Source organism: Labrus bergylta, chromosome 8 (genome assembly GCF_963930695.1).
Source record: "Labrus bergylta chromosome 8, fLabBer1.1, whole genome shotgun sequence".
In the NCBI taxonomy this organism is placed as follows: domain Eukaryota; kingdom Metazoa; phylum Chordata; class Actinopteri; order Labriformes; family Labridae; genus Labrus; species Labrus bergylta.
In genome coordinates, this window is record NC_089202.1 from 20,027,355 (window position 1) to 20,045,127 (window position 17,773).

The 17,773-nt window shown below is 37.8% G+C and overlaps 2 protein-coding genes across 4 annotated transcripts; both read right to left on the reverse strand.

Annotated features, from left to right (window-relative positions):
* Positions 1–481: 481 nt before the first annotated feature.
* On the reverse strand, positions 482–8,390 carry LOC110005571 (sialic acid-binding Ig-like lectin 10). Its single transcript, XM_065957794.1, has 10 exons — positions 8,323–8,390; positions 7,739–7,916; positions 6,931–7,335; positions 6,326–6,649; positions 5,914–6,240; positions 4,857–5,108; positions 4,465–4,749; positions 4,190–4,298; positions 4,025–4,094; positions 482–2,527 (listed from the first exon to the last, which is right to left on the reverse strand). The coding sequence occupies exons 2-10, from the start codon at positions 7,797–7,799 to the stop codon at positions 2,141–2,143; spliced, it is 2,220 nt and encodes a 739-aa protein (XP_065813866.1). The 5' UTR covers positions 7,800–7,916; positions 8,323–8,390; the 3' UTR covers positions 482–2,140.
* Positions 8,391–11,986: 3,596 nt separating this feature from the next.
* LOC109997885 (sialic acid-binding Ig-like lectin 10) lies at positions 11,987–17,679 on the reverse strand. Of its 3 annotated transcripts, none has more exons than XM_065957796.1 (6): positions 16,025–17,679; positions 15,661–15,770; positions 14,529–14,930; positions 13,913–14,239; positions 13,048–13,329; positions 11,987–12,719 (listed from the first exon to the last, which is right to left on the reverse strand). In XM_065957796.1, exons 2-6 carry the CDS (start codon positions 15,719–15,721, stop codon positions 12,424–12,426), a joined length of 1,368 nt encoding a protein of 455 aa, XP_065813868.1. In that variant the 5' UTR covers positions 15,722–15,770; positions 16,025–17,679; the 3' UTR covers positions 11,987–12,423. The 3 variants fall into 3 exon arrangements, with proteins under 3 accessions (XP_065813868.1, XP_065813870.1, XP_065813867.1); XM_065957798.1 differs by lacking the exon at positions 16,025–17,679 and having other exon boundaries at positions 11,987–12,532; positions 12,632–12,719; positions 15,661–16,018; XM_065957795.1 differs by lacking the exon at positions 16,025–17,679 and having other exon boundaries at positions 15,661–16,018.
* Between the last annotated feature and the right edge of the window lie 94 nt (positions 17,680–17,773).

Here is a 17,773-nt window from a genome sequence, read left to right on the forward strand (position 1 = left end):
TGTGTTCTCTCCAATAACTTCCTCCTCAAACTCTAACGCACAAGATTTAATCTATTTCAAGAAGTTTGTCATTTTCAGTTGTTAACTTATTGAACACTTAACTTTCAAACCCATCAAGACTGCAGTATACCAGCAGTGATAAAGGCTTCTATGTAACTGACAACTCAATGATTTCATCCAACAATAAATATTTATTCTCTTTTGCAATAAGCACCAGATTCTGCTCATTCTGAGAACGTTAGTTCAGGTTGATTCCTGCAATTCATTAAAAAAGAGAAGTCATCTTTGACTGTTTCTACAAGATAAACTTTATCTGATCTTTAGAAAAATCAGGCCTATAATTATCAGTTTTAAAAACTGAGAATGAAAACAGTCAATAAAAATAAATAAATCATAGGCTGTCTGTAATGTGTATGCACATTGTTTGTATTTTATGTCAAAATAACTGCATGGCTGTGATGAAAGTTCTGATTCTGGTCAATTACATCAATCAATCTTTATTTCTATAGCGCCAATTCATAACAGATGTTATCTCAAGACAATTTACAAAAAGCTGGAAGAAGACCTCACTCATTGTTATATTATCTACAAAGACCCGACATTAATCCGTCATGAGCACTAAGCAACATTGAGCAAAGTTACAGTGGCAAGAAACAACTTCCCTTTAAGAGGCAGAAACCTCAAGCAAACCAGACTCATGATGAACCGCTGTTTGCAGAAACTGTGTTGCACCTCTGTTCTCAGACTCTGGAAGGATAACTCCAAACATCAGCCTGCATCACTCTGATAGGGTTCTTCTTCAAATACCCACTTGATCACTGTACATTACTCAGAGGAAAGTATTTATTCTGCACTATGGAAAAGCTGACGTGTTTGCTGATCTTTAAACAGTACTCAAAATGCTCCAAATAAAATGAGATGGAGTTCAAAATCTAAATATCAGTGTTTAGTTCTGCTCAAGTCTCATGTTACGTTGATAATCTATAGAATGCACTTTCTGCAGATTCACTCCTTTTGAAAGATTTTTGGGGCTTTTTTGTATACTTTGATAGGACATCTGAAGACATACGGGAAATGTGAGCTGGAGAGTGTGGAGTAGACATGCATCAAAGGGCAGAGGCAAAGAGTTGAACCTGCGGCTGATAAGTTGAACTGTGGTTGTGCCAACTCTAGTTACAGATCTTGGCTGGCACCCCAAGATTTTGTTGTTTTTACATTGAATTTGCCTTAGGAAGGAATTTTCTCTTTCAATGTATGTTTGGTCATGAATCATTGTTTTTGGAAATAGCTGTAAAAAATAAGAACCTACCCTTTAGGTTTCTTTGCTGTAGACTCCATCAAAGAAACTGAAACAACACACTACTGTCTTATGAAGTGCGGCAGTGCTGTGAGCTAATTTGGGACACTGCTCTTGTAGAGACCGACAGCTTGTGTGTCTTAGTTGTGTTTCTATATGTGTTTCCTGTTTCACCTGGCTGTAAAGAAAATTTCCCCTTGGGGACAATACAGTTGAAGTTGAAAGGTCAGCATGCTAGATGCTCACTGATGCTAGCATGTAGATTGTTGGGAGGCATTGAGGCCTACTCAATATGAGAAAAATGTGACACAAAACAGCATTGTTCAATATTGCAAAAGCAATATGAATTGTGATAAAAAAGAGGGCTTATTAGCAATAACTTAGTTTGTCTATCTGCAGTTCTCCATTTATTACAAATGGTTTGAAAGCATGGCCATTCTACACAGGCCTTTAAAAAAGATTTTGGTCAAATTGATCTGAAAGATCCCAAATGAACCTCTGAAACACTGACACCACCTGGCTGCAAAGGGTAAAAATGAGGGTCCATTTTTTCCGAGTAAATGGAGAAGAGCTTTGGATAGACCAGAAGAACCCTAGAAAGACATGACATCATCTATGATAAGTGTTAAATGAGAACTCATCAAGAGAGGCAGTACTCTTTTGTCTTCCTTGCACTTCTCAACTGTACAAAATTTCCAAATAAGTGATACATGAATGAATTGATTTGCAAGGTCCATATGATGAGGTGTGTCGATTATTACAGTTCCTTATGGCCTGAATTTGGCATTTGAAGCTCAGATCCAGAGAACTTACGTCAAGCAACTTTAAAATGCAACATGGTCCTCAAATCTCATCCATTACATCCTTCACATTGGAGTACACTGCTTCATCCTCTCCCTCCTCCTCTTCTGGAACACAGTTTTTTGTCTCCTCATCCTCCCCTATCATCATCTCTTCCTCTTTGTCCTCCATCACTTCACCTTCTCCTCCGCTTTGATCTTCTCTTTGCTCTTTTACGTCTTTCTTTATTTCAGCGTATTCTGTCTCAGTGGTCTCTCGCTTTTTTGCAGCGCTCCTTTTCAACACAGAGAAATCAATGCTGGCGTACTCCACGTCATTTGGTCCACCGTCCGGATCAAGGGCTGCTTTCTCCTCTGCCACAGCTCCTCCTGCTTCCATCACCTCTTGGTCGTAGGTCTGATCATCTTCCACTTCTTGACCTGCATCTATCTGTGAGGTACAACATTAATTATACAACTCATAAGCATCATTCACAAGCAACAAATTGTGTATCTTTGTATGGTCAATCTTTCTGTTGTTTTAATATTACTGATTAAAGTTATACAATACTTATAGCTCTTTGGAGAAACTTGTTTTATATTCTCAAACAAGTACGTTGCAGGCCTTACTGGTCAGTCTATTATTACAGATGGACTTCAACATAGAGCAGAAATAAGAGCCGTATGATAAAGTAGGTATAGGGTGTCATTGGATAAAATGAAAAAATATGTTACTGTCCACAGAGCAATGCAGAGGCCAAAACACAAAAGGCTTAAAAATGTATATGTGCAACCTTTTCTTTTTTCCATAGGCTTGTATGTAAAAAAGGTGCTGGCAGTTGAAAAAAGAAGTCAAGTGTGAACAGGGCCGAAGTCACAAAATGACCTCACACCACCAAACTAACTCTGACTAAGACAGTCCACCCTGGACAGTTCGACAGACAGAGACAGAGACTTAAGAATGCACAAGGAGAACAAGCAAACTCCACACAGGTGGTTTTTCCAAGAGGGATTTGAACCAGGAAAGTCCTCGCTGTGAGGCAACAGCACTAACCACTGAACCACCATGGCCCATAAAAGACTAAACGATCCTAAAAGCTGCTTTAAATTAGACATCAAATGTTTGATGATGATCTTTTTTGGTGAAATATTTTAGAAAGAAAAATCATTCAGTGTTATGCAACCCTAATTTGTACCTTATCTCAAAAAGGTCTTAAACTATCATATTTCCAGTAATTTAATTTAATAGTTTTCTGTAATGTGTAATCCAGCCTCAATCAGATCTCTGATGGGATCAGGGTGATCCTGATTTTTGGGATTTTATCCTACACAAAACTTTTGAACATCACCAACTGGAGGTTTTATCTGGATTAAAACCAGAAATGGATTATATGATCCTATCTACCCCATCCCAATTACGCAATCCTCTTGTTTGTTTTTTAACAACACGATATCAAAACTTCATTCTATCTGATAGCTTTAATACTGTTGGATTACTTTTGAAGAGCTGGGCCTTGATCTTCTCGAGGAATATATAACCAAATATGTACAAGACCAATCACAAGGACCCAAACCTTTTATTTTTGTTTGTTTGGAAATTACGTTTTTAACTGAGTGTGGTGTTTGACTGAATTAAGAAAGGAAATATGTCAGCGTACATGTGGGACTGGAGGGAGGGCTTTTAAACAAACATGTTAAGATTGGAGAGAGCTGTGTTATCAATGACAGCTGTTTTTCATATTGTTAAATTAACTAAAGTCATGTTGCTAGTAGGGGATTTTTTTTTGCTAAACCTCACAGTGTAACCACTCCCCTCTTCATGGTCAAGTCAGTAAATTATTGATTAAAAGGTCGTAGTAGCCACATCACTTATCTATCCACATCATGCAATCTGAAGAAAACGTAGGTTTTAACTTCTAAATATAATCGCTGTATGAACATTTATTACCAGCGGATCCTCTTGACTGGTCACCATTTCCAAAGTCTTATCCAGATTTCCAGAGCTATTCTGTCTTTTTCTAGAAGAAGAAAAAGCAAACATGTTTTATCTATATTTGACAACCATCCATATACAAAACCAAATCAAAATGATTTGTTAGTATTAATGGTGCACCTGTGGCATTTGGTTGCTAAAAAGCAGAAGACGGCTGAAAGAAGTGCACCAATCAAAAAGGCAACGATAACCTCCAACCGTGAAAACATTTTTAACACCCTGGATCCATCTGCAGTCAAGAGAGACAAAAGAGAAATTGTAATTGTCTAATTTAATTTGTGCGAATGTATCTATGAAACTGAATTTTAACAGTATGAATTGTAGTTTTCCAAATGCATTGGTCAAAGCAGTCTGTAGTCTCTAGGAGCAGAAGTGGTTAAATCAAGAAGCTGCACCTTTTTTAGCTGGCATGGTCATCTCAATGGTGAGGTTTTCTTTTGCTTCCCCATTTTCATTGCTGCTGACACACTCAGCTAAAGTGTTGCTGTAGTCATCTACATTAAGTGTGATGGTGCTGGTGACAGTGTGATTTGTCACAGATGTCATGACAGAGTACTCAGTACGGCTCCTTAACAGCGGCCATCTGATAGTGGGTAAAGGAAAACCCTCACTGATACAGACACAAGTCAAGAGCCCCGACTGAAACTCACATCCTGAGTTTTCAAAGATGCTTGGAAACACTGTAAACACACACACAGAAAATCATAAAAAAAAAAAAAAAAAAAACTGCTGATGGTGTAATTTATCATTTTACATTTTTTTAAAGAAGATAATAATGTCTACTTACAAGTCACATCAGTAAACAAAGTGACAGTCATGTCCAGGTGTTTTGCTGTACAGATGTACCTTCCAAAGTTGTCCACCCTCACATTAGGGATGACAAGTGTCGCTGATCCAGTGCCATTCAGCAGGAAAGTGTTGGAACCAGGTAAAGACCACGTGATATGGGACGGAGGAAAACGTTCAAAACTGCAGGTCAGATTCAGAGTTTGACTTTTAGTAAGATTTGTATTCCCAGTGATCACAGGTGTTTTCATATCTGTGAAGAAAGATTTAAACAAATAAGAGGTAGGAAACAACAGACCGGTAACAACTGAATAAGCCTGTGAGTATACATATCACATTAAAAGACAAAGTCATCATCTATGTAGCTTGTCACAGCACACAATACTTAAAGACCATGTAAACACAATAAGTCCAGCTGTGTAACTGAATTTCTTGAAAATGTGCTGTGACTGTAGACTCCTACTGAAAAAGAAAAAGGCACCAATATTGTATTTTTCATCTGCAGATAAGCAGAAGTGTATGTATAAAGGGGGGACATCTTTGGATTGTGATGAACACTACATACATTTTAATATGAAATAGACCATGTCTTAAGATTGGTGCATCTACTCTGGGAAATTCTTGATATTGCCACTAGATGGCACTAAATTCAAAACATTTTCAAATTCCCTCCTCATTATCTGAAACACACAACAACTTTTATTATTCTAAACATTTGGCTCCAGGAAGACTTAAAAAGAACAGTCAGTTTTCCAAAAGCCTCCATCGCTGTAAAGACTTAATTCCTATTTTAATAAAACACTAAAGTCATGGCAGTGAATCAATGCTGATCACCCGTACAATTCACTTAGCAGATGCTTTTATCCAAAGCGACGTACATCAGAGAGTAAGTCTGTAGTCACATTTAAAAATATTGAACATTGTATGTTAAAAAGCCTCCTGTACGTCTGGAGGTGTTGGGGCTGTGGAAGTCATTCAGGCTGTTTTCTGCTGTAAACACCTGGTGTCATGTATCTAATGATGAAAAGGAGGAAAATGATACTTTGGTTTACACTTACATATCACTTCAATGTCAACTTTTTCCATCTGGGTGATGTTTGAATGATTTGCTGTGCAGATGTACTGTCCAGAATCTTTGGCGGTCACTTTGGTGATGGAAAAAGTCACCTGTCCATTTCCACTCAGTAGGTAGATTTCAGTTGTGTTCTCTGGGTTAGCTAAAGTGTCATTTTGCACATCTGGTTTTGATCCACTTTTAATGTCTTTGGTCGACATTTTTGTCCATGTGACAAGAGATGGAGGGAAACTTTCAACACTGCAGGTCAGTTGAAGCAGCTCACCCTCCCTCACACTCGTGTTTCCAGTGATTTCAACTTCCTTCACATCTGTGAGACAGAAATACACACAGCGTCTATACAATGTAAATGTAACACTGAGCAAATCCGAGAAAAAAGTAAACAAAGTACTCACAGGTCACATTGAGAGTCACCGTCTCCTCTGCGGTTGTCCCACCTGTGAAGCCCACCTTACAGGTGATGTTGGTGCCATGGTGTTTAGCAGAGGGTGTAAAGCTCAAAGTTGAGCTGTGTCTTTGTCCCACATCAGTCAGAGTCTCAGTCTTGAAATCAGTGATGTTTCCTGTGATGTGGGAGTCATTCTCTCCTCCTCCTCCTCTCCACATCCAGGTGATCTCAGGAGCAGATCCAGAGCAGAGACCAGGAGCAGTGCAGGTCAGTGTGCTCTGCAGCCCCTCTGTCAGAGGAGGAATCATCAATGTGGGCTTCTGGGTCAGATCTGATGGAGGAGAAATCCGTAAGAAAAATCAGGTGAGCAAACTAAAACTCCAGAGCCATTAAAATGTGGACAAAATAAACTTAAGATACTAAAAACTTAAAATGTATATGTAAGAGATATATTAGGAACAGCTGCAGCTCCTACAGGTTGCCAACAAAGGTCGACAAATGTCAATAATTACTGTGGGCTCCACAGAGAATATAAACACTCTAAACTTGTCATTGCAGTTTAAAGGTACAGAAGTTAACATATTAACTGTATGTTTGTGTAGCCCTCCATACCTTTAACTAAGACAGTTGCTCTTTGTAGATATTGAAATTTATCTTGTCTCCCACTAGACGTGAAAAGATTAACTTTGAGCTGATACGATCCAGAGTCTGATGCAGTGAGGTCGTTGATGATGATGCTGCAGTTCCTCTGAGAAAGGTTAGGCTCCAACAGTGCCACTCGACCTTTGAACCCAGGCTGAATCTTTTGGTTGTTCCTGCTCAATATCACGTCTGAATCACCACATCTTTGAACAGTTTCACATTTGAACCAAACGAGACCTTTGAGACTGAACCAATAACTAATAGTAAAAGAACACGGGATCACGACACAGAGTCCAGCCTCTGCTGTTATTTGTCCATCAATCAGAGTGATACAGAAGTCACCCTGACAGAACTCTCTTCTTTCCAATGATGTACCTGTGGATGCAAACAGGGTGCAACTCAGAATATTTCAATTTCAGAAATATCAAATACAAACTGAGAAAATGCTGCTACTTCTGACCAATAGTTCATCAACTGTTTTTGTTGTATATAACTTCTGATTGCTAAGCAACAACAATTGGAAACAGCACAACAAGCCAATTAGTTTAATTTCTTTAGTAAACAAATTATTAAAATGAATTAAAGAATTAAAAAAGTGTCAAGTAAAATTTAACAGCAGAGTTAGTCAGCCTTTAACATTGATACATTCATTCTTTGGTAAAAAAAAAAAAGAAATTAATTCACTTTCCACAATACATCAAAAACATGCCAAGAAAAAAAACGAGATATTGTTGCCGTTTTGTTGTTGTTGTTATATGCATATGAAAAAGACACATACCTACGTCTGCATTGCTGCCCCACACAGAGAAAAGCAGAGTCGACCACATGAGAACAAACATCCTGATTTGATTGTTGGGACTGTCAGTCACTCCCTCTACAGAACAGATTTCACTGTGAAGGCGCAGTAAACGTGCAGGAACGGAACAAACGGGAAGTCCACAGCTGACATCACAGCCCTAAAAACAGGATGTTGCATGATCAGTTATTCTGTAGTTGCAAGTTTAACAACTTCTGCCCAAGGGGTGCGACTACCCTGAGATTTTTTTATGGGAAAGCACTGCTTTTGATACGTCTTTTATACTTGTAATAGAATACATTCTAATCATCTTTATAACAACATCAGCTATGATCCACCTAAACATTAACTAAATTCATCAATTGTTTAAAGTACGGCATCTATTTCATCCTACACATCATAAACATGTTTCTCCAGCACCCATCAAACTTACTTTACCACCAAATCACAGAATATCAAAAAAGTGTTTTTCTTTAAATACACCGGGGAAGAATAAATCAATTCAGTCACTTCCATTTACAGTCTCAAAGTATATTATTAAAACAAATGTAAAAGTTCCATGTTACCTCTTTGTGTCTCGTCGCCCAGCTCTCTTCTCTCTACCAGTGTCGACTCTGAACTGACCCTTTTCACTTTTCTGTTTCTTCTTTTTTTGTGCAACCAAATTTCAGGAAGTTTCCTCAGAAATAAGGCACTTGCTGTGCCTTATTTCTCCTCTACTGCAACTGACAAGCTTTTATACACTTAAATTAGAAATGTTCACTTTTAATATTCATGTATTTTAGAATACGGTCTAAGTTAACCGTTCCGTTGGATCCTCTTCATGACGTACAGAACATGACTTTCATGCCTTTTTGTAAAGGGATGGACATGTCTTTTGTCTTTTTCTGATCGAATGTGCGTTTTAAATGTTGTCATCTTGAATCACATCTATTGGACACACATGTACTGTTTGTTTCTGTCTGTCAGATCTGAAAGAAGCTTATTTCTGTAGTGCAAGTTTTAGGAGTTTGCTAAAATGAAACTTCCTGTCATGTTTCATTAAAATGTGTGAAGGATAAAATGTATTAACAATGTCAAAAATCAAATATAAAGAAATGTCTTAAAGAGTTTCCTCATTCTAATCATCTCAGGAAGCCCTTCTGCATACTGGTGTGTTTTTACGGCTCATATTGTGCAACATCTGTAAATACAGTTCTCAGGAAAGTACTTTAAGATTAGACTTTAAAACTTTATTTTTGATAAAGCTTATAGTTTGGGCTGGTACAGGTGTAGACCAGCTGCTATAGTCTTAGACTACTGGGGGAACTGGCACCTTGAGCTGCTCTCTCTCTCTCTCTCTCTCTCTCTCTCTCACTCTCTCTCTCTCTCTCTCTCTCTCTCTCTCTCTCTCTCTCTCTCTCTCTCTCTTTGGTTACTCTGTATTGTTGGCGGGGACGGACTGCTGCTAAGGACCTTTTACCTGCTTTTTTTGTAAATTGTATTGAGATAACATTTGTTGTGAAATGGTGCCATACAAATAAAGACTGATTATTTGATTATGATTGATTGATTGATTGATTGATTGATTGATTGATTGATTGATTGATTGATTGATTGATTGATTGATTGATTGATTGATTGATTGATTGATTGAGTGATTGAGTGATTGATTGATTGTAAAGTACAAACATTTAAAATCCATAAAAAAACCAAAACTACAAATGCTTGGATAAAGAAATAACATTGGGCTGAAGATGTGACTTTGTACCTGATTAAACGTTGAGAATTAAATGATTAATACAGTATGATTAAGTAGCCTATTGCATTAAAGCCTAATTTCGAGGTACTACTATTTTACATACCAAGAAAGATTTTTATGTACGTAGGTCAAATAATTGTCTTTCAAACTACATTCAAGTGGTTAATAATATAATTCTAACTTCAAAAGGTTTGTTTTACAAATACTAATGTGTTCATATGAAGGCTGGGTTTTTACATACAAGCTAATGAAATTAATTAATCAACAGCATCACATTTACAAACTAAAATAACTGGGTGAATAAAATAAATATCTTTGATGTGTGGAAAACCTGAAGCAGTATAGGCCTAATGCTAAATTTATCAATCAATCAATCAAACTTTATTTATATAGCACCTTTCAGACAAATTAAATTGCAGTTCAAAGTGCTTAACAAGAGTACAGAAAAGTTGTTGACAAAAAGTAGTTTATAAAATCATTGAGAGACTAATGCACACCAATAAGAATTAAAAAATATGTGTAAAAAAAAAGAAGAAAAGAAAATACGACACATAAAAGCAACACGATATTAAAATAAATACATAAGAGGAAAATATTTAAAATTGTGGTAGGATAAAAAAGACAATACAGTAATGTTAAGATTTGAATTGATATAAAACACTGTATAAAAGCCAGACTGAATAAATGAGTTTTAAGACTGCGTTTAAAAATCTCGATATTCTGGGCTCCTCTCAGACCCTCAGGAAGGTTGTTCCACAGTCTCGGAGCGTAACAGCTGAAAGCAGCATCGCCAAAGGTTTTTGTCCTGCTCTGTGGAACAACTAAGAGAGAGGAACTGAAGGATCTGAGGGGCCGTACTGGTTCATAAACTAAAATGATATCTGAGAGGTAGTCTGGCCATGTAATGCTTTATAAACTAATAAAAGAATTTTAAAATCAACACGAAAACTAACAGGCAGCCAGTGTAAAGATTGTAAAACAGGTGTGATGTGTGCTCTCCTTCTGGTCTTTGTCAGTACTCATGCGGCAGAGTTTTGTAGTAGCTGTAGCCGATTTGTTGTGTTTTTAGGAAGACCAAAAAGGAGAGCGTTACAATAGTCCAGCCTGCTGGTAATAAAAGCGTGCATTAGTCTCTCTCTTATGGGTATATTTAATTACCAAACGTGTTTTTGAATAACATAAGGGAGGTCAACATTTGCACTATAACTACTATTCCTCCAGCAGAAGGTGCTGGACCCATCAGGAAAGTATTCAGTGACGTTGTGTCCTCCTGGTTTGGTTTCACTGCTTTTCTTTTGTTCCTTTGGAAAGAAGAAAACGTGACATGTGGTGAAATGTCTAAAAGTTTCCAGTGCATGAATAGAGCTTTCAGAACATAAAATGATGGTGTAGCAACATACCAAAGGAACATCAGGCTGATTATTGGACAGAGTTGCTGAAATTGGCTTGTTATGTTAAGCTAACCCTGATTGGTTTTTGATTCAGTTATAAATTTAAACAAATATCTCAATTGTTGTTGTACCAACATGCAAAACTAAAAATGTACTTTAACCCAAATTATTGACTGTTGACTGAGTGCTTTGACTTTCTAGTCGTGACAGAGTACTGGGTGTGGTTCTCCAGCAGCGACCGTTCAATGGTGGGTAAAGGAAACCCCTCACTGATGCACACACAGGTCAGGACGTCTGACTGAACCACAAATTAAAGAAGTTATAACATAATGAAAGAGTTTTTTCCTTCCCACCCGAAGTTTTCCGGGACATCCACAACAACTGCATAAAGTAAATAGATTTTTTACAACTGCTACCACCTGCTTGCTTTAAGTGGGAATGATTTTCCCTCTACAAGAGTGCAATACCCTCTTTCACCGCACACAAGACATGCAGTCAGAATGAAATCCGGGGAGGCGCTGTTTCACCTTTTATTGTAACTTGATTTAAAAAATATACGAGGCAGGACCATAGACTCTATGATGTGGACATAATGCAATCTTCAAAGATGCACTGCGCTCCCTATTAAAAGCTGTCTTGTTGACTTATCTTATAGGAAATAAGAAGTGAAAGGGAAGAACATGTTTCTGCAAAACTGCAAAACTGCACGATTGAAGTTTGATGTAACAATGGAAACTCCACACTTCTCATCATGTTAAAACAGGATGTTGCATGTTGGGTTATTCCAAAGTTGCTTTGTTAAATATACCCAGTGGTTGAGTGCCTAATCAAATAGTTAAATTGTTCATAGTTATCTTCTTCTGCCATTGCAAAAATCTGCAATGGCAGATATCATTGATGAAGTCTTATGGGCATAACTTAATAAAAATTAATTTGCCCTTTGTTGAACTATATTTAACTTTTTAACAGAATGGAACCAAATTTGCTATTTTGATTTTGTGTTATAATGAGGAAATGTTCAATATCTTATGGGCCAAATATTTATATAAGTCTGTCGATGAAATGACAATTCATAATCAGTTAATGAAGAAACTGAAAAAGATTCAAATTATTTATTCAATTAATTACAAACAAAAACAGTTTTAAACATTTAACTGGTAACAACAATGAGATCTCATGAACCTTTTGTAAAAGACCATTCATTTGACTGGAAAAATGTAGTTACAGATGTGTAGTGATTAAAAAAAACATAAAAACTACAAAGCACAAAGAATCACAGCTTCAATAGTGGACTTGGAGTTCACTGGGAATAAGCCAGTTGGATGGCGAGTGAACGTGAACAGGTTATTGAACAACAAAGCTGACACAGTTAACTTAAACTGTTTAAATAAGATTTTAGAAAATGAACTACAAAAATGAAAATAGGAAAAAAATACACTTTTTTAAAAACACCAAAAAATACATCGTTGAATGTATAATGTAACAGATCATTAAGACTTCATAAATACTTTCTCCCACTGACGAGCTGAGTCTTGTTAGTTCAGAGGCTGGCCGATAACGTCATACTCTGCTGATTGGTCTCTTTTCTTCAGTGACATGTACGTTGTGTCCTCCTGGTTTGGTTTCACTGCTTTTCTTTTGTTCCTTTGGAAAGAAGAAAACGTGACATGTGGTGAAATGTCTAAAAGTTTCCAGTGCATGAATAAAGCTTTCAGAGCATAAAATGATGGTGTAGCAACATACCAAAGGAACGTCAGGCTGATTATTAGGACGACATTCACACTGAGAGATACAGCAGCGACAACAACCCAGGGAATCAGGCAGTGTTGATCTGGTAAAAGATGACACAAAGATCTTTAACTGCTTAAAGAATGTGCGACTTTCTGCTCAGCTAGTTATGCTGGAGGACATCAACAATGACAGCCGATCAGTTTATCTAGTTTGTTAAGCTAACCCTGATTGGTTTTTGATTCAGTTATTCATTTAAACAAATATCTCAACTTCATGTTGTACCGACATGCAAAACTAAAAATGTACTTTAACCAAAATTATAATTAAATAACTTTGCCTAGAACTTTAAAGCCTAAAAGTTTTAAACAGAACTATTATTCTAAACACATTGTTGTCTTCATAGGTCCTACTTTAAAGCGTTTACTCACCCTCTCGCCTTTCTGACGTTATCATGGTGAGGCTCTTTTTCACGTCTCCAACCTCACTGCTGCTGACACACTCAACCACAGTGTTGCTTTGGTCCTTTAACATTAGGTTAAGGGTGCTGGTTACTGTGGTGCCTGTCACAGTGGTAGTGACAGAGTACTGGGTGTGGTTTTCCAACAGCGGCCATTTGATGGTGGGTAAAGGTAACCCCTCACTGGCACACACACAGGTCAGTACGTCTGACTGAACCTCACATTTAGAGCTGTTTAGGATCTTTGGATACACTGTGGACACACATTCAGAATTTTTTATTGACTTTTTTTACAAGAGATCTACGAAATAATGATTTTCTTCTAACTTTAGTGACCATTTTATTAAACGCAGAACAGAGTACGGTGTTGTTTTTAACTAACCGGTCTGTAGAGCCTTTTTCACATATGCACTATGGAACATTTCTAATGAATTTCAGGGCAGCCTGCTACCGGAATCTTTCTAACTTACTTGTTGACATGTGCACCCACCTAACCGCAAGAGACTTTACTAGTTGTATGGGGGGGCCTCGGGAGGCAATACCAATACTTCATGTTATTGGATGTATTTACAGTTTCAACGAATGATTGGTAAAGACAATTATTGTAAGCCGAAAAGAGTATGAAGCAGCTTCACTACGCACAAGTCACCCAATGGTCCAGTGTTATAATTGTCAGCTTCCCCACCACCAAAATTTGACCATTTGAATTCACAAATGAAGCTCACCCTGAACATTTCGGGAAGTTTTCAGGAGTTTTGTCTAAGTGGGAAAACCGCATAAGTCATTCAAGGAGTTAATGCCCATGTTCACATGCTCACACTAAGCTCTATACTCACAGTTCAGTTTCAGAGTCACTGTCTCCTCTGTAGTGATGTTGTTCACAAAGTTAACCTTACAGGTGATCTCAGAGTTGTGGTGCTGGGTGAATGAAGGGTTTAAAGTTATAGTTGAGCTGTGTCTTTGTGATACAGCGTTCAAACTCTCAATCGCAAAATCAATGATGTTTCCTGTGATGTGGGAGTCCTTCTCTCCTCCTCCTCCTCGCCACATCCAGGTGAACTCAGGAGCAGATCCAGAGCAGAGACCAGGAGCAGTGCAGGTCAGCGTGCTCTGCCAACCCTCTGTCAAAGGAGGAACCATCACTGTGGGCTTCTGGATCAGCTCTAAAGGGAGACAGGTCCATCAGAACCAGATGAGCAGTCTGTAGGTCAAACACATTTACACTGGGCTAAACTAAAAGGGTCATTTGTTCAACACTATACCGTAGTAAGAGCTCAATTACAGTATTGTACACAATGGAAATCGTCACATTTATATCCTTGATTTCACAGTAACTTATTCCTTTTTTTAGGAGGATGCTAACAAAATGTTATGTTTAAGATAATCTCAGAATCCATGTATGCATGTCAAAATAACATTTTGACATTAAAGGGTTGCTGTCGTTTTTCATACCTTTAACAGAGACAGTTGCTGTTGAGCTAAATGTATATCCATCTTCAGACCCTGTAAGAAATTGCCAACCCATAACTCTGAGCTGATACGATCCAGAGTCTGACGCAGTGAGGTCGTTGATGATGATGCTGCAGTCCCTCTTAGACACATCAGGCTGCAACAGTGACACTCTACCTCTGAACGCAGACTGAACCTTAGAGCTATCGCTGTTGAATATCATATTTGAAGCAGAGCATTTGTTTTCACATTTGAACCAAATTAAACTTCGGGGTTTAAACACAGGCCTAGTGGTGAAAGAGCACGGTATCACAACACAGAGTCCAGCCTCTGCTGTTATTTCTCCATCAATCAGACTGATGCAGAAGTCACCTTGACAGAAATTTCTTCTTTCCAGTGAAGCCCCTGTAAATGCAAACAGTGAGACACAAACAACAGGATCTTCAAAATATGGCACTATGATATTCTATACATCAATTATGACACTGGTTCTTATCTGGTCTAGCCTCAGGACCCACCACCACCTTTTTAATTAGAAATCGTGAAATACATTTTTGTGCCTTTCTGGTCATGTTCCTGTTATCTCCAGATGTTAAAACAGGATGTTGCATGTTTGGTTAATCCAAAATTGCTTAAATCCTTTCACTACTGCTTTACCTTCAAGTGTGTGCAGTAGCCGTATATACAATAAAAATGAAGACGCCTTACAATTGATTGTTTTATAACTGTTGTTGTCAGCAGCAAAGAACACATATTGTATACTATTCAACCATATGTCACCACTAAATTCTGTGTAAAGATGAATTTTGATGAGTATACATGTACTGTATATATTAAAGTCTAATACTTCAGATACTCAGCTTCTCTTCAATCATTTCAAAATGTTTCTAGTCTTTTGTTGCCAATGTCTGATGTTGCTGTCATTCAATTAAAAATAGGCACATTATTTTGCAAGATAATGCAATGTCTTATTTTCGAGTTTTGATATGTTGTCTCTGTGCTGTTTTCAATTAAATATGGGGTTTCAATGTTGGGAAAATCAACCCCTTTTGTTTTTATTTTTCATTGTCCACAATGTCCCAACTTTTTAGTAGATGCGATTGTAGAATAACATGAAAACAACAGAAAAGTTTACCTGTCTGCGCACTGCTGTCTCTGATGAAGAGGAGCAGAGTTGAACAGATGAGAACAAACATCCTGATTTGATGTCGTGGACAGTCACTCTCTCATTCCGCTGGACAGAATCTTGTTTTCAGATTTAATAAGACATTTTACAAAAAACAAAGAAAGAAAAGAAAGCAGAGAAAAGGGTCAGCTGATGAAACTGGTTCTAATACAGCTCCCAAAGCTACAGTGAGAACACATATTGACATCTGTCCTTGAAAGTTTAGCATGAATAAAGTTGACCATAATGGTTTAAACGATGGCGTTACACCAGTATTGGAACATTAATGATAATGTGCGCCAAAAAATGAATCTCTCGAAAAGATCTGTTTTACCTCTCTGTTCCTTTTTCTTCTCTCCGTGTCTTACACTCTGTCAACTGACTCTCTCTTCCTTCCTTCTTTTTCCGCTTCCTTCTGTTAGTGGTTTGTATCAGTGAATAAATAGAAACTATTTTTTTTAAAAAGCTGCATTAAGAAAAGAGATTCACTTTGTGGTTAATACTGGATGTTAAATATGTCACCCATAACATCTAAAGCTTGTTTCCTACAACTTTTGATTCTGAACAATTAATTATGTACATTGGACCTTTTTAAAGGACGAATGTGCAACTTTTTGATCTAGTCGCCCTTGAGCACCAGCATAAAACCAAAACAGACTGCTGTAGGGCAACACCTCCACCACACTGAAGCCAACGCTCTCCTCAGAGGCGCTGCATGTCAACAGGCAAGGCAGGCAACTGCTTGGGGCCCCAGACCAGTAGGAGGACCCTGAGGGTGGAAAAAAATGTTTAAACCACAGCAGTGGTCCAATATGTGCAAATTTTGCAATGACAGCACTCACTAATGCTGTGAAAACCAAAGTTTGTAAATTAATGTCAACAGAGGTCAATGAAGAGGAATGATCCATCTAAAAGCAGAGAAAAAAAAACTGGAAAAAAGAAGAAGAGAAGTAAGTGTTGGGACACTGGCAGACATGATGATTTGAGGGCCCCAACACACTCTACAATCGCCAATCCACACCCCTCTGGAAGGGAATGTGGCTCAGTGTTTCTTGCACCATGCTTACATTGAGAAGACAGACTTAGAAGGCAGAACAAACACCTAGCTGTGGGAGTGTCACCCACATGGGGGAGGGGTTACTGCCCTTTGTGATGTCATGAAGGGAAAACCTCCAGACGTCCTGTTTGAGCACACATTTTTTGAAAAGTGGAGCAGGCAATAGATGGAGAAGATGGCCTTTTCTCATAAATAGGGTTTGTAAACTTGGGACATATTAGTGTTCTGAAAACATAGTAAAGAGTATTTTGCATAATATGTGACTCATAAAATCACAGTGGTAGTTGAGACATGATAGTAAGATGAGATGTTCTGTCACTGAAAAAAACATTTCAAGTAACAAACAAAAAGAGATTCATTAGGTGGTAGTCTCGGTTATGCCGTTGCAGTCTCTAACAAGTGTTCCATTGAGGAAAGTTCAGTATGTGTCCATTTTGGTGCAGCCTGTTGACAAAAACTATAACTGGTGTTTTCTGACTAAAAGTGTCCTCCTGCTACATTATCAGACTCATTTGTGATGGTATATTAGGCATCAGCATTAATTTCATAATTTCATAACCAGCTAATCTGCTTGAAATAGCAGATATGCTGAAGAAGAGTTTTACCTTTATGGAAAATAAGCCAATTAGAACTTAAACATTATGTCCCTTTTCATGGCATGTCTCTTTACAGAACTCTTATTGTAAAAATCCTCTGCTATGTCCTTCCTGCAGTATCCCTATGAATCCAGTGCAGTAACTGGACCTCAAACAGCATCACTGCCTGAGCTTATTAATATGACACTTTTCAAGCTGCTGGTGGTCTCAATCAGGAAGCATCTGATTAATCACAACCAGCATCGCTTTGCTACCTATGATGGAATTAAAATGCGTTTGAAAGAAATTCAATATTACAGGCCGCCTCCGGTCATGCACATAAGTAAGCAGCTCCTTGAGGCAGCAAAGATATATCAAGTCAATGCTAATTGATGTAGCAGTTAATGTTTTTTGTAAAGATTATTTGTGGTCAAAGCAATGAGGGTTGAAT